Consider the following 16149-nt stretch of genomic DNA (forward strand, 5'->3'; position numbering starts at 1 on the left):
TGGCTTGACAAGCGGTGCATAAGTCAGTGCCTGGGATCTGAACCGGCCAACCCTGGGCCGCAGAAGTGGAAACGTGCAAACTTAACAGCTGTACCACCAGGCCGGCCCCTGAAACTACTTTTTTTTTTTTTTTTTAAAGATGGGCACCTGAGCTAACAACTTTTGCTAATCTGTTTTTTTTCTGCTTTTTCTCCACAAATTCCCCCAGTACATAGTTGTATATTTTAGTTGTGGGTCCTTCTAGTTGTGGCACCAAATTCTTACATGTTTGCTTTAGTGGAATAAAAATTGAGTGTGTGTACATATATTCCATTCCATACGTCATAGTAATTAATCCCCATCAACAGTGAGAATTAGTTTTCTCATATAGGGAGCCTATGAAAAGCTTTCTTTCTGGAATGAAATAAGATGTTCCACTTTGGTAACTTTGCTTTACATTTGGAAATGTTTCACCTTCATTATATCCCTAAGTGCAGGTTGACTGATGATTACACAGATCTTTCCAGCTATGTTAAAGGCCAGTTCAGAAAGTCTAATTATTCATTCTAGATTAGACAATTGGGTCATTTTACAGTTCATCAGTCCTAGGATCTTTTCTCAAAACTAGTAAATTGGCTTTCTCAAGGAGACATCAGACCTGAGTATCCTGAGGCAAAAACTAACATTTCTTAACTATTTCACCATGGCAAGAATCTCCTGTATGAGTTACAATTGACAAGTTAGTTGAATTTCAACTTTTTTTTGCCTCTTGTTATTTTTATCTCTTCTTCTTTTCAAATTTGAAGGACTTTTGTATATCTTTCTTGGCTCAAAAACTCACTGATGCATTGCCCAGCCATGTGTTTTCCTCCTGTATTCTGAAAACGTTGATATTTAAAAGAAATTTCACACAAACATGCAATTATCTCCAGATATATCGCATTGATATCCTGTTCTTTGCGTGACAAATAAAAATACCATATCCCAGAACCCGTGAATAAGTAAAAGCTATGAAGCCACATCTAAAAAACGTATGTAGTCAAATTGGTGTCTTATTGCCACCCAGTGAAATTCCGTACGTGCTGTATTCCGCCTCTTCTGCAGTTTTAAAATTTGCAGTCATTACTAATCTATGTAAAATCTCTACACTCTTAGGAAAGTGTACATATTTGTTCATATAGTTCTTATAAGTAGGCATTTACCCAGGCATTAAAAGTAATATAAACCTCACACAGGATGTAGTCATTTACCACAGCAATTGGGACTCTTTGGACGATGTGTAAACATATCAGCATAATTCTTGATGGTGTGAAGCAGCGTATGAGCCAGTGTCTATTGAGGGCAAGTGCTTGTGAATTATTAAAGAACAATTAATTTGAGGTCAGGGAAGTCTTTATGAAATTTCTGGGAGAGGAAAATCCAAGTGGCTACCTAGTGTGTGGATATGTAGAGAGCAAGGGGAGTTGAGAATTATCGTTAGAAAAAGGAGTGTGTCTTGTCCAGGGAACAGGGAAGTGTCTGACCTAGCTAGAGAAAAGGATCTACACTGAGAAACAGTGAAGATAAAATTGATTACTAGAGCAGGTTGCATTGTGGAGGGTCTTAAAAAGGACATTTTCCTGAATAAAAAATCCGAAGATCCCTTAAAACCCATTGAAGCTGTTTGAGCAGGTGAGTGAAATGATAAAATCTGTGACTTAAGAAGATAAATTTAGAGCAGTGTTTATTAGTGTATGTTCCCAGGATCATTAGCTAATAGAGTTCCTCCGAAAAGGTCTCCCAGGTCAAATAAATATGGAAAATAATGGGTTCCTTTACTCTGGGTCTTCTCTAAGACTTAAGATGTTAGTGGGCATTTTGACTTTCAAAAGGAAAATACAGCATTTCCCAGACCTGTTTGACCAGGAATCCTTTGTAGGAAAACAATGCATGGATCAAAGTATTTCATATGTATTCATATCAATCTCAGTCTGCAAAGTGATGTATGTAAGAAATGTACTATTTTATATGTTTAAGTAACTCATTTGATCTCTAGTTTGATCCTCTCTCCCCAGATTGGTAGAAATTCAGGATCTCTCTACTTTCCCCAAGACTGTGTCCATGTTCTGGAGTCTTCTAGTGCCAAGGAGTTAGGAGGTTGTGGCCTTCTCTGGTCCTCTTTGTCATCTATGGACGCTGAAATCTGCTGAGATGTCCTAATCACTATCTGGTCCGGGGAAATTGGTCTGTACAACTGTGGCTGAGACATGTCTCATTCAAATCCAGTGGCTCTCTTTGTTACTTCCATACCATAATTTCACTGATCTCTTCCGTGTTGAGGTATGAGAAACTCTGCATGGATGTACAGGGCCCCATCTTTCTTAGACATGTCATTTAGCTATTCTAGGAGTGCTTCCTGCTTCCTTTTGATTTCTCTTCAGCAAACAGGGCACATATCCCATACACCTATTAATTTCGTGCTTTTCCCACGAGATTTCTACTTAAATCTTTATGCCATGAATTGCCTTTGTTTCCTAGGAAACTAAGTGTTTAAAACTCATAGTCAACAAAGAGCTCTCTTCTCCTCATATTCAGCTCTAACTTCTCTTCCCTGAGGAAATGATCTTAACTTTCTCTTAAAATGTCTTAAGACAGGGAGAAGGGTAGAGGCAAGGAACATCTGAGGAAAAATACCAGTCATTGTTTCAAAGATATTTCCTACCACACTTGTAATACCCTTTAGGAAATGCTGGTCTGAAGGATGTTGGGTTAAAAGCTGATGCATAAAACGATGTGTGTGGTAGTGGTGCTGCCTTGAGTTTTATCACAAGTGGTAGATCATGGAAACAGCCCTCAATAAATAAAGAATACCTCGTTTAAAACTCATTGTCTTTGTAGTCCCTTGTACAGCCCCTCCTATGCTGACACTGGGCATGGCCACGTGACTGGCTTTGACGAATGGGACATTAGCAAATGTGAAGCAAGCAGAGATTTGAACAGCCTTTCTTACTGCTGGGAACTCTTCCTCCACCATATAAAGAAGGCTGGGCCAGCTCGTTGAAGACATGGGGACTGACAGAGAGCCAGCACCAACTGACAGATACATAAGTTAGCTCCAGTGGAGCTGCCAGTTGACTGCAGGTGCATGAATGACCTCAGCTGAGAGCAAAACTGCCCAACTGAGCCTCCATCAAAGTGTTAATATGAATCATTACAAATAAAATGGTTGTCTGAGCCACTAAGTTATGAAATGGTTTTATTGCATCAATGTAAAAATATTCAATACAGCACAATACAAAAAATATATAATAGGAATGGAAAGATAGGAGAGATATTTTGTGGAAAGGTTTTCTCAAATTTGGATCAAGGAAATAAAAACTCCGATGGGATGCGCTGGGACCTTGGAAGGTGCTCATTCTTCATTCAACGTTCCAACTGAAAACAAATGATCTAAAGTGGTTGTCCTAGTTCAAGGTGCCTTCTGCCAGAAAATTCACTTATTTCTGGACAGGACCTGAGGATTTAATCCAAAGTCAACAAAGTCCCGAAAACATTTTGGAAAAAGCGTTCTTGGTGGGATATTACAGGAAGGAAAGGAAAGGAAAGGGTCGAGTATGATTATGGAGACTCTAATCTTCAGTGACTGAAAGCACTGCAGACAGGTAGCTGGGTGGACCCACGCCACGTGGGGCCTCGGAATCATTCTGCAGTTGTGCCTTTTTGTAAGTCACTATCACTCTCACTGGCTTGGATTCAAGAGGTTGCTTGGTTGACATTCCTGAAATGAAAAACCAACGATTGTCTTAGTATAAGCATATTCTCAGATACTAGACTCATCTCATTCCGATGGAATGGATTTTCCTAAAGACTTCCTCAGAGCATTGAGGTAAATGTCTTAAACCAAGAAATGTCAAAAATATGAAGGGGCTCATGATACAGGCCCCCAGGTTCTGAATCTAAACTCTACCTTATAGAATGGACTCCTGCCAGTTAGCTGTGATTAGCGAGGCACCAATAATACCAGCTCTAGCCTCAGGGGCACTTCTACTAGCCTTATTAAATACTTTTTCACAAATTTATTTTATATCCATTATCTTATTTAATCTTTACAACAATCCTAAGATTCAAACACTATTAACCCCCCACAGTTTAGAGATGAAGAAACTGAGAACGAGCTAGAATAATTGGCCAAAGATAAAACAGCCAGGAAATGGTAGCACAGGAGTTTGCAGTACTCTGAAAGGTTGTCTGACATCAAGTCAACTCCTTTTTTCTCAATGATGCTGCTCCTCTTAATCAGTTTCAAAGAGCACTGGAATTCCTCTGTGCTTCAGGGACCACTGAGCAGCAGCGCCTTGGGGCCCTCACTCTGGTTTCAACCAGAGCATGTCTATTATACAGATAATATCTTGGAAGTTTTGTTTGAAAAAATTCCCATACACTCTATTATCACATGATGTCTACTAAAGCTGTTATGAGCTGCACCAGCAACTTCTTGAAGTCAGAGACCTCGACTACTTCTTTCTTTGGTCTCACAACAGTGTGCAACCCTGCCTGACCTGTGAGCCAGCCTGTGGAAGGAGGAGCAGATGGGAATCACTGCCCTTGGCATGTGCTCTGGGATCCCCTGTCTAGGTATCTCCCATGACCCCTGGTGGCCTCGCTGCCTGTTTCTCACCGAAGTCAGTCAAAGGATCTGCAGCCTTCTCACTGCCATCACAACGCGTGGAGCTCTCCCCCAGGAGGGAAGCAACGTCTTCTCCAAATATCTGGAGGCAATTTTCAATGAGAAGTTGTACAAGAGAAATCTGCAACACAAAAGGGTAAAAACGGGGTGTTCTTTTTCATATGGCATAGTTATAAATCACATTTCATAGATGAATCATGGCTCTAACAAAAATTGTGAAAGGATACTAAGAAAAATTCAGAGAACCAGTTTTCTCTAAGAAAGAACTGTGATACTTTCATGAGTACTTTGGGCACAGGTTTTAAAATACTTTTCATCAGTGGACTAAAGGCATAATCTCTGGTCTAGTTTAAAAGCTAACATTTTTATATCAATGGTTGCATCTTGAAAACAAAGGCAATTTTCAAATGTAACCCACATAGGATGTTTGGGGGAAGATGCATACTCTCTTATGAAATTTTATCTGTTCATTTTCACTAAAAATTTTTTTCTAGTTTTGTTGAGATGTAATTGACATATCGCATCTTAGGAAAATTTATCAAGCACCCAATAGACACGGACATGTGAAATTCATTTGTAAGTTTAGGTGCTGCTTAAACTTGGGCAGCAGAGATTTCTGTGGGTTTTTGTGAGGGAAGAAAGCAGCTGGAGAGACACCATTCAGTTTGTCTGGCTGCAGCCCCTCTTCTTGCATTGCCTGCCCCACCCTTCCTCTCTGGGAAACTCTCTTGGGAAACAGCCATGATCTTACTGGGCATGTTGTAGCTCTGATGGGATGTTCTGGAATCTTTTACTAGTTTCCTCACCCCATAGCAGAGGCAAACTAGTAGCCAAGTATTTTTCTGAATGAGCCACAGCTGGCAGAGGAAGGCCAAAGTGTGTGGAGCCATGGGTGCTCATATTGCCCAAGCTGCCTAGGATGTGCCAGTAATGACCAGAGGAGCTGGGTGCTGTCGCCATTGTGTAACGAAGAAACCATGGCTTGGAAACTTTGCCCAGGGTTACACATCCCTCAGTGATTAGGCTGAGAGTTGAACCTTGGCTTGTCACACTCCAAAGCCCAGGTTCTTTTCTGTCCTATCAGGCCACTCCTCTCTCTGCGGTTCAGTCGGTCCAGAGTTTAGTCTCATGGACGTGGACGGGAAGGGAGGAGAGACTCAACTGCTCACAGTTCCCCCTTAACAACCTTCCTTCCCATCCCCACAGAGGAGGATAAATGACTCTGCCACTTGACGGATGCACTTTCAAAAACTGGTCTGTCAGAGTTAACACCGTCCATTTTGGGTTCCAAGTGGGGACTCTGACCCCTAGGGCACGCAAATGAGAGCTTTCATTACCTTTCTTGTGATGTCACTTGCTAATTCTGCACTGCAGGCATTGGGCAAACAAAGAATGCTTGGGGCTATACACGTGGCTAAGTTGTAAGCTGTCATCTGATTGACAGGCGAATGCTGCTGAATGTTGTGCGACACTCCAAAAAGATAGCGCAGGAGCGCTGCATTGGCTCTGGGCAGCTCGGCCAAAAGCCTAAAGACACCAAAATGGACCTTTAAAGACAGCACGTCATTTCGCTTAGGAAGTTGGAAATCCAGAGAAAGGGAACAGAGGGCTTCTTTGTAGAGCAGGCGCAAAGCCCAGTGAACATGCACGAGAATGCAGAAATGGCCCTCATAAACATGCTGCCTGAAACATTTCCCTGAAACGCCTAGAGCGTGTTCTCATTTGGGCACATCTTATTAATATCACATTTAATCTAAATATGTTTTAAAACTCTGAAACATTGCAGAAACTCTTCAATTAAAGTTCACAAAAGCTCATTGATTAAATTAGACAGTGATGAAATTTCAAGGCTCCCTTTGTTTTGAAGGTAGCCATACAGGAACACTGTCTCAGGGTAAGAGCCCAGCAAAGTTCCAGGCAAAAATGTTTCATTGAGTTCAGTTCCTGAACCAGATAAGAACTTCTCTGGCTAGTTAAGTGTTTGACAAAGGTAAGACCATATCCCTGGCAGATTGGTCCTTTAGCATCTGTCTTGGACCAAAGGATTTCCTCTGCTCTCAGTTTCCTATATTCAGAAGGGATAAAATGGTCAAGGATTCCACATTAACAAGACTAGCAGAAGAACAAGAAATCGATAAGAGCAGTAAGGCACTCCTCTTTTTTGAACTGGCCTCCGTGGGAGGGGTCAAATCAAACTCTTTGGCGTTGGTCATTATTTTAGTGGACAAAGCTGTAAAGTATAAGCTAATATTTTCCTAATGGTATGTCGATTGTACTTTTGAGCTGTGCCCCAGTAGAGTAATCATAGCATCGTTACCTCTGAGTGGCAGCTATTTTCTCCTCCTCGTTCTCTCCATCGGTTATACTGAGCCATTTCTCATGGAGATGAGATGTAAAGACACTCCCTGGGATGTTTCCGAGAAAATCCTTACATAGATCAAAAGAAGAGTACTATTCTTATGGCAAATACATATTGGACAAATTACAGGGAAAACATGGAGTCGAAAAATTGAGTTTCTGTCCCCACTTCCTTCTCAGGCTCCCCACACTGTGACCCACACAGCGCTCAGCTCCACCTCTCCACTGACTTGCACACCCTGAAGTGGGTGTTTGGACTTGCTCCAACTAAAACTTAGAAGCATCAAAGCAGAGTGGGCCACAGTGGGAGCGAAGAGAAAGCCCCCTTCGATCACCTGGAACTTCCTCTTGGTGTCCGTTTTAGTAAACTAGTGGCAACTGACAAGGTCGGGTGATATGTCATCCTCAATCCTCCTAGTTTCTTGAGAAGAAACACCCATCCCCGTTTGAGACACAGTGCTTGCTCTTAACTCAAGCAAGAGAAGTTCTGAAGCAAACCAAACGCGCACACCCTCGTGCTCTCGCACACATATTAAGAGAGAACTGAGCCTTCTGACTTGAGGTATGTGTGCTCCTTGAGAGAACACTGCGTCACAATAGCCTCATTCTTCCTGGTTTTAACTGTGTAAAAGTTCGATTTTGCAGACTGGGAAGCAGCAGGCATTGGAAATATATCAAAATCCCCAATGGGTAACAACGTGTTACCCCTTACAGTCTGTGAGTGGGACATACATATCCTTCCAAAAGAAGAAACTTACAAAAAACTTAGATACATCGCAACGTCAGGCCTCTGAGTATCAGGGCTACAGACACACAAATGTCAGCTTCCTAAGTGAAGGCCTGGAACATCTGTGACTTTAGAGGGCTGAGGAACAAGTTTAATATCGTAGAATTGGGCCTATTAAAATTTACAGAGCTTTAGTGTTTGTGCAAGACTGAGGGGAAGTCGTTACATTGTCTTGCTGGCTTCCAAGCACACCTAGCTTCCATTGTGCTCACTAAGCAGCACACGCCTTCTCTTAGTGGTGGCTTGCTCAAGAAGTGCCTCAGGGCAACTATCCTAATTATAATCTAATGATGGTTCCCTCATGCTAATCCCTATTGAGCTGCTGTTAGTGCCAGGCACGGTGGTGAGTACTGGGGACAGAGCAGAGAAGCAAATGGAGAGTCCCAGTCCTCTCACTTTACTATGTTGATTGGTGTGTGGTACCCATGGTATTGTAGCTAGCCATAGTAGTTAGTGCTTCTCACTGTGTTTCCTATGGAGTGCTTCCAATATATTTGGAGGAAGGAAGCAGTCCAAGTCTGGCCGGCTCTTCGAGTCTGGGAGCGTGCAGGGGGGCTCTTGCCTCATGCGTACTGTGCTACATGCACTTGGAGCATATGTCTCCTCTCTGTTTCCTGAACCCTGTTCTGTGGGAGCCCATTGGTGAGGCTGAGTGTGGTGAAGCCAGAGCATGACCCAAGCAGAATATGCCAAGGCTATTCACTGCTGGACCTCTGTTTTTAGACAGCTCAATGGCAAACTCAGTGTGGTCCTGATGACAAACTCATTTCTGGTTTAGGTCAACACTCCAGTTCATTGGGCATGGTATTATCAAGGCCAAGTTGCAAAGTCTGATTCCCCAGCAAGATCAGTCAACTTTAGGAATGTCTAAGAACTATACCCACGAGTGGCCACCCCCTTGCTAGTCTGTACTTATAACAGAAAGATGGGCAAGACTCTGCTGATGGGAAACTCTAACTCTTGCTGGAAAATCAGTTCCAGGTTTGCTCCTCACAGAAGGCAACACTCAACTTGCTATTTGCATGCCTAGTGTCTATTTCTAATCATCCCAGTGTCACAGTGGTCGACTCTAAGTCACTTCTGAACTGTTCCTATTTATGATACAGCTGAACATTAATGGGGAACAAGGAAAGACCAAATGTAATCTCGATTATAAGATAATTTTAATAACCTATTTGTAGTTATGACATTTCTACTTATGACATTCCTCTTTAGAGCTGTTAACAAATACCAAGATGGATTGAGTCAATTCTTTCTCTCTTCTATTATTCCCTTCATAGAAACATAACTGGATATTTGTGATTTAGCTGTATCATTTAAAAAACTTTTTTGTATAAATCTATTGAATTTTCAGAATTCCAAACAAATTTTCGTTGCTGCACCTACTTTAAAAGTCAGATTTATAAGAAGAAGCATGTGGTAGGAGCTCGTTTCTGTGTGACCATAATCGTGGGTGGTGGGTTAAGCATAACAAATGTTAATAAAGGGTGCCAAATTTGGTAAGGGTTAAAGAAGGCAAAAAAAGTGAAGTCACCCCTATACTACTTTTAAATTAAGAGAGACAGGCGAAAGAAGGATGAGGAAGTGAACAGAGCCTTTGGTCACTCATTGAGCATTTTTTGATTCATTGAATGACAAATGTTGGCTTACTTACTATGGTAAACCTCTGTATCTATTTTCAAATGTTTAATACGAATTTTCTTTTGTAAACTTTGCTTTCCTTAGGACAATGGTGAAGAAGTCATCAAAAACAGGATGTTTGTTCTGGTAAACGTTCTGTATATCTAAGTGTGTATTTAGAATTTTTATTATATTATTCTGGAATAATGTTCAGGAATGAAGAAGGAGAAGGTAGTGCGTGATGAAAAAGGAAAGTATATCTAATATTTGGGGCTTTTAACACCCAAACTAACGCCCTTAAATTTGGACTTTGTGAAGTGTTTTTCAGTTTCTCAATCTATTATGCCTATTATGGTTCCTGGGCAATCACGGTGAAGGAAATTGATCATGTACCTTCAGAGTTACGCTGTGTGTGGATAATGCTAGAAGTTTCCCTACCTTTAAGGCAGATGCGACCACAAGAACAGATTCACAGTCCAGGGTCACTTTGTCCCCAGCATTTAATGTCTCCTTTAGGGCTCTGCATGATTTCATATTGGCCGATTTTCTGAATATGCCCTCTGTGAGCGGCCCTTTTTGATTGATAAAGAAAAGCATATCCTATAGGGAAGAAGAGAAAGGAAAAATCAATGGCACCTCGTATCCAGGAGCCCAGAGCACCCGCTCCCCCCTTGTCGGAGCTGGGGTAAGCGAGGTGCAGTGCTGGAGGTGGGGGCATGCAAGCAAACGTGGAATTTTTTTTCTCAGTGTCTCTATTTTCTACCCAACAATCCCTTCTACATTCATATGCTGAAACATTTAAAACAGTTTTTAAATCAGATTTTCCTTTTCAGTGAATTTACACTTTTGAATCAAACTTCCCTGCTTCCAGGCCTTTGTGGAATCACCCGCTCCTACTCCACCAATCGTTCCTCATCGTGCCCTAATATAGCTGCTCTTCCCCAGTTATGGAAATCTTTGTGCCATACCCATGTCCCATTGTTCGTTCCCCTTTAAGGGACTGCGTACCCCATTTCTACTTCCTGGATTGCTTTCCCTCTTTTAAAATCGGGCTCTCCAAACCCCTCTCCTCCTCCTCTAATTACATCCCCTTCTCATCACTCTTTCATTTCCTTTTGCTGCATCTTCATGTCCTCTGCTTGTGGTGCAGAAAGGCTCTAGGTATTGGAGTTAGGTAATCCAAGGGACCCGAATCCTGTGATGCTACATCTTGGCTGTGTGGCCTTGGGCACAGCGTACACTTTAGTGAGGTTACTTTTTTTTTCTCGTTTGTGAAGTGGGAATGATGGTAATCATAGCTACCCCCTAAATTTGCTGTGAAACTTGCAAGGACTGAGGTAGTAGGAGCATGGGCCTGGCATGACACATTTCTTCATCGTTAGCCTAAAGTTCCCTAGATCTGGTAGAGTGCTTGGAGAGATACCGGACGCTCAATAAATGTTGACACTGACAATTCCATACACCAATTCGAGTTAACACAGGAAAAATTCTGTGGCTGTCACTTGACACATTCTATTTGGATGAAAGGATCCACATATGCCAGAGGCTGAGTCTGTATGTTTCAGCACTAGAAATACAGGTCAAAGTCACCTGAGAGATTTTGAGGAGTGAGATTGAGTAGACTCAGCTGAAAGAGGCTGAAGAGTACTGTGGAGTTCAGAGAAGATGAGACGGGGTGGACTCTCGGAGACTCATCCACATAGAGCCCATTTTGATTGATCTGAGCAGGCATATGTGGGTCTTTGCTGAAACCTATGGAACGGACAAGGGTATCTCTTCTGTCGTGTTTGCTTTATGACTCTGCAGTACCTAAATCAGATTTTATTCTTTGGAGTAATATTAGCAAAGCTTTTCCCCCAAAGCCAGTGGCTGTCTAAAGATTTCTCCATTTAGGGATAGATTTGAATAAGACACTTGACCTCTCAGAGTTCTCCCTCCTCAGGAAAGCCACAAAAGACCAAAATAAGACCCACCAGAAGAGAAGGGGGCCGGCTGTCGCGCTCGCACACATCCCCGAGGCTGACGCCGAAGAGCTGTCCTGGCTTTGGGGATGGTGGCGTCACGTGCGGAAGGTCCTGGCAGGCGCTGGAGCCATGCTGGAGGACCCAGTTGCCCATAAAATTCATTCTGACTTCTGGCCTGACTCTAAAGAAGAAGTGAGATTATCAGTAGTAGTTAGCTTAATTTACTTATGGCACATTCATTACAATGGCAAGAAGAAAGAGGAACTGAGTCATTTTTTTGCACAGAATTTCCCATGTTCAGAAATTGGCCAATTGCATCCTTGTGGTGTTAATGTGCTCTTCTTCCCCACATCCTGCAAACCTAGAGGCTTGCTCAGACTCGGGGTCACTTCTTCCAGGGGAAATGCTTCCTAGGCAGTACTCTCTCCTGCCTGTTGCATGAGACACTTCACTTGTAGTTGTCCGTGTTTTCTGATGTTTAGTACGAACAGTGGATTCAGGTGACAGATCACATTTTGAAAGCTAACCAGGTTTGGTTTTCAAATCAAGCAGAGTTTGGCAATCATCTACTTTCATAGTAAGTCTCCTCCCACTCTTAGATTCCCTGTTTGCTTTCTGAACGCCCAACCATGGTCAACTTTCTTTCAGCAAAAGGATCTGCCTTTCAAGACACAACCTGCCTGAGCCCACTTCTCAGCCGGCCTCTGGCCTCTGCTCTGGGGGCCACAATGCTCAGGCAGCTCCATGATGACTATCAGCAGTCAGGGTCCTTGGGAAGTAGTCATTAAATGCTGGCTATGTGGTAAGATTCCAGGTGGCCATGTTTCTTTGGACACCCCACAAAGCTACCCAGAGATGATTTTTAACTACCCAACAGCCCCTGTCAAAAGAATGCTTTTCAAAGTAAAGGTGATCAGCAAGGAAAAGCTTCTACTGCTCAGTTACCTAATAAGGTACCTTAACATTTGTTTAAATAACATGTTTATACCGAACACTAAAAATGTCAACAGAGGAGCCAAGTTGTAGAAGGATAAACAGTGGAGCAACATTTCACCAAACATCCTTCAACGCCCAACCACTCGGCCTTCCTGGGAGTAGTGAGTGCATCTCCATGTCCACTCACGTGGATGCAGTGCTCCTGGGGCTGGACCAGAGAGAGCAGGATCTGAGAAACAGAAGGCTCCTGGTTCTGCCACTTAGTTGGATAAGTTTACTCAAAACTCTTTGAGCTTTGGTTGGTCAACTTTAATGTAAATGATGCTACCTACACCTCTTTGGACTAAATACTAGAAGGTCCCACTCAGCATAAGGCATGGCTCATAGCAGCCTTGATAAATCTCATCTCCCTCACTCAGAGGGCCTAAGGAGGCCTAGACATCTGTCTCCTCCCCACAAAGCAGACCCCACCCCCATTCTCCATTTGATTTCACTGCCTCCAGAAGGTGGCAGTCATGAAGGAATGCCACCACTCCCCTAACTAAGGCTTCTTCCTGCCTGGCATTCATACCCCTACCATTTTAAAAAGAGAGAAGAAAGCCAATACATTCTTAACTCCAGGAGAAGATTTCTATATGTCCGCATGTACAAATATTTGTCTCAGATACACATTAAAATATAGGTTGAGTTGTTGTATGCAACCTGGTTTTCCTTCTTAACCTGATTTTATTATTTCTAAAACTATCCAAATGTATTCCATTATTCAACTTTAACAAGAATGCTCTGAAGAAGAGTGCTCTATCCCTTGATACAAAGCTACACATCCAGCTACTCTATGAGCATAGACAGAAAGTATAGACAGTGAGCTAACATCTGTTGCCAATCTCCTTGAGGAAGAGTGGCCCTGAGCTGACATCTGTGCCTATCTTCCTATATTTTGCGTGTGGGTTGCCTCCACCGCTTGGCTTGATGAGTGGTGTAGGTCAGCACCTGGGATCCAAACCCACGAACCCTGAGCCACCGAAGTGGAGCGCACTGAACTTAACCACTACACCACTGGGCTGGCCCATAAAACCTAGCTAGTTTTAAACAGTCCTGGCAAGATTTAGGTTAGTGTTTCCTCATGCTCAAATTAGGGTGTGTGTATTAAAAAATAAATTTTTTGAAACTTTATCCTTATAGAATAACAATCATAATAAAAATACTTTTAAGTAGAAATTCTATTCTGGCTCAAATACTTCCCAAATAAATAAAATGTCTTCTTCAGAGAAAGAAATATCAATGGGAGAATATTGGAATGGTAGGGGAAAAAAATGACAAGAAGGAAGCTAAAAAAGCCCTGACCATAAACATTCAGTCTAGTTTTGGTCTCGCCCTGGGTCTGAAGCAGACGTGGAAAGCAAGCTTGCTGTGGGAAAAGACTTGAGAGTCCAGTTCTCTCTGGAATCCCAAGGCCACTTCAGCTGAAGCCCAGAAGAGAGTCCAGTTCAATTCCATAACTCTTCGCTCCACTGGAGTTTTTCATTCCAGGTGTGTCTAAGCCATGTGGTCATTTGGTCCCCTCCCGTGACAGACTGAGATACTGGAAAAAACCCTGAGATCGGGAAGGCACGTTCTCAGGTTGTAGAAGCACACGCTCTGAGAAGACACATGGATGTGCAGACACAGAACTATATGGCAACAGTGCTCTGGGGATACAGAGAAGGGAGCAACTGTCTACCTAGAAGAATTGAAAAAGAAAAAAAAAAAACCTTCCTAGAATTGAGTTGGGTCTTGATTTCAGACCTTTGGAGTTTCTCTAAGCTTGATTCTGGGCGGGTACTGGGTTCCTGTCCATACGGGCCCTCCACCCACACATGGAAAATCAGCTCTGTGTCATGCGTTTGAGAAGTGGAGACCTGAGCCGAGAGAAGGCGCTTGCCAGAGGGGAGGGGCTCACCTTTCCTCTGCTGGTTCCTGTCTGGGTGCCTCGGCTTCAAGATGAATTGGCCTTGCGTGCCTCGGGACTCCTGGAAGATGGAATCCTCTGGTCCCTGTGGCAGGAGCCCAGTGGCTGGAAGATGGCTCATTTTAATTCCGTAGGGATGCTCATGTCCTATATGGAGAAAAATCTAACTATGGATCAGGATGATGGTGATGGGTTAGGATCAAACCTCCTTACTGTGAGCGTGTGGGCCACACCAGTGTGTGCTGCCATTCTCCTGGAGCTTCTGGATAAAGAAGGCTGTGCTCCCGAGGGAGCGCCATGTGCACCCTCATGGGGGACACCTTGCAAAAAGCAGGTGCCCACGCAAAAGAGTTTAAAAAGTAAAGAGAAAAAAATTTTTAACCACGTTGCTTTCTTTGGAATGCATAGATCCGTAAGTGCATTGCACAATGTTGACTTTTGCTGTGTTTCCCTCTGAGAATATTTAATGCCTTCTAGTTTCTGCCTTGACACTAACTAGATCTGTACATCTGAGGCAAATTACTTGACCTCTCTGAGCCTGACATTCATCCTTTTAAATGCTTACCCTCACACAGACTTATAAGGATCAAGGAAAATATATTAATAAACATTGGTGGTCAATAGTTTTTAAATAATTGGACCATATATGTTCAGAATTGCTGTGATCACTGTTCTCTCACACGTAATGTCATTTTAACACAGATTTTTCATTTCCTTTTGTCAGTTCTAAAGACAAGGGCTCCTCAAGAGCAGCAGGGCTCTGTGCCTTCAGCTGCCCTCCCACGGCTGCCCACCCTCCCAGGGCCCTGTCAGGCAGCCATCAGAGGGAAGGCTGCACAGTGTTGGAAACCCAGAAGCAAAGTGCAAAACAGTGTTTACAGAGTGGAAAACTGCACCCAACATCACCGGGAGTTGCCTGCCATGTGATTTGTTTTGCTCTTTCATGCTTTAAATTGCTTCCTCTCCATAGAGTTCTCTGTGAAGAACTGCACTTTTCCCCAACAGTGTGGTGTGGATTTCATTCTTTAAGAATACACGCATGCCTCGTTTTATTGTGCTTCCCTTAATTGCATTTCACAGATACTGAGCTTTTTACAAATTGGGAATTTCTGGCAACCCTATGTCAAGCAAATCTATCAGCACCATTTTTCCAACAGTGTTTGCTCGCTTTATGTTGCTGTGTCATATTTTGATAGTTCTTGCAATATTCCATTCTTTTTCAGGATTATTATAGTTGTTATGGTGATCTGTGATCAGTGATCTTAGATGGTACTATTGGAATTGTTTTGGGGCACCATGAACACTGCCCATCTAAGATGGGGACCTTAATGGATAAACGTGTGTGTGTTCTGACCGCTCCACTGACCAAACATTCCCGTCTCTCTCCATCTCCTTGGGCCTCCCTATTCCCTGAGACACGACAATATGGAAATTCGCCAGATGGTAACCCTACAATGGCCTCTAAGTGTTCAATGAGAGGAAGAGTCACACGCCTCTCACCTTAAATTAAAAGTGAGAAATGATTAAGCTTTGTGAGGAAGCCATGTCGAAAGCTGAGGTGGCTGAGAGCTACTCCTCTGGCACCAGAGAGTTAGCCAAGTCGTGAACGCAAAAGAAAAGTTCTTGAAGGAAATTCAAAGTGCTACTGCAGTGAACACATGAATGACAAGAAAGCAAAACAGCCTTATTGCCGACAGGGAGACAGTGTTAGTGGTCTGGATAGAAGATCAAACCAGCCACAACTCTCCCTTCAGCCCAAGCTCATCCAGAGCAAGGTCCTCACTCTCTTCAATTCCGTGAAGGCTGAGAAGACCTCCTGCCGGGTCTGCGACAGAGCCTGTCCCTTCCCTTGTCTTAGTCCCTCTATTTTCCACACTGAACAAATTTGCTG

At 43.0% G+C, this 16149-nt stretch overlaps 1 protein-coding gene and 1 long non-coding RNA gene across 3 annotated transcripts in view; one reads left to right on the forward strand and one right to left on the reverse strand.

The window, feature by feature from the left end:
- The window catches only part of LOC106848173 (uncharacterized), an 86226-nt gene that overhangs the window by 49432 nt on the left and 20645 nt on the right, over positions 1–16149 (forward strand). The window lies entirely within an intron of this gene.
- LOC123284080 (rho GTPase-activating protein 20-like) overlaps positions 3588–16149 on the reverse strand; it is a 28449-nt gene continuing 15887 nt past the window's right edge. Inside the window, exons 7-13 of the mRNA XM_070506364.1 lie at positions 14096–14405; positions 11384–11555; positions 9849–10010; positions 6963–7072; positions 5983–6172; positions 4637–4766; positions 3588–3736 (exon numbers count right to left, since the gene is read on the reverse strand). Of these exons, the coding sequence (XP_070362465.1) occupies positions 3588–3736; positions 4637–4766; positions 5983–6172; positions 6963–7072; positions 9849–10010; positions 11384–11555; positions 14096–14405 (1223 nt within the window). The remainder of the gene's footprint in view (positions 3737–4636; positions 4767–5982; positions 6173–6962; positions 7073–9848; positions 10011–11383; positions 11556–14095; positions 14406–16149) is intronic.

Source organism: Equus asinus, chromosome 3, assembly GCF_041296235.1.
Source record: "Equus asinus isolate D_3611 breed Donkey chromosome 3, EquAss-T2T_v2, whole genome shotgun sequence".
NCBI lineage: Eukaryota > Metazoa > Chordata > Mammalia > Perissodactyla > Equidae > Equus > Equus asinus.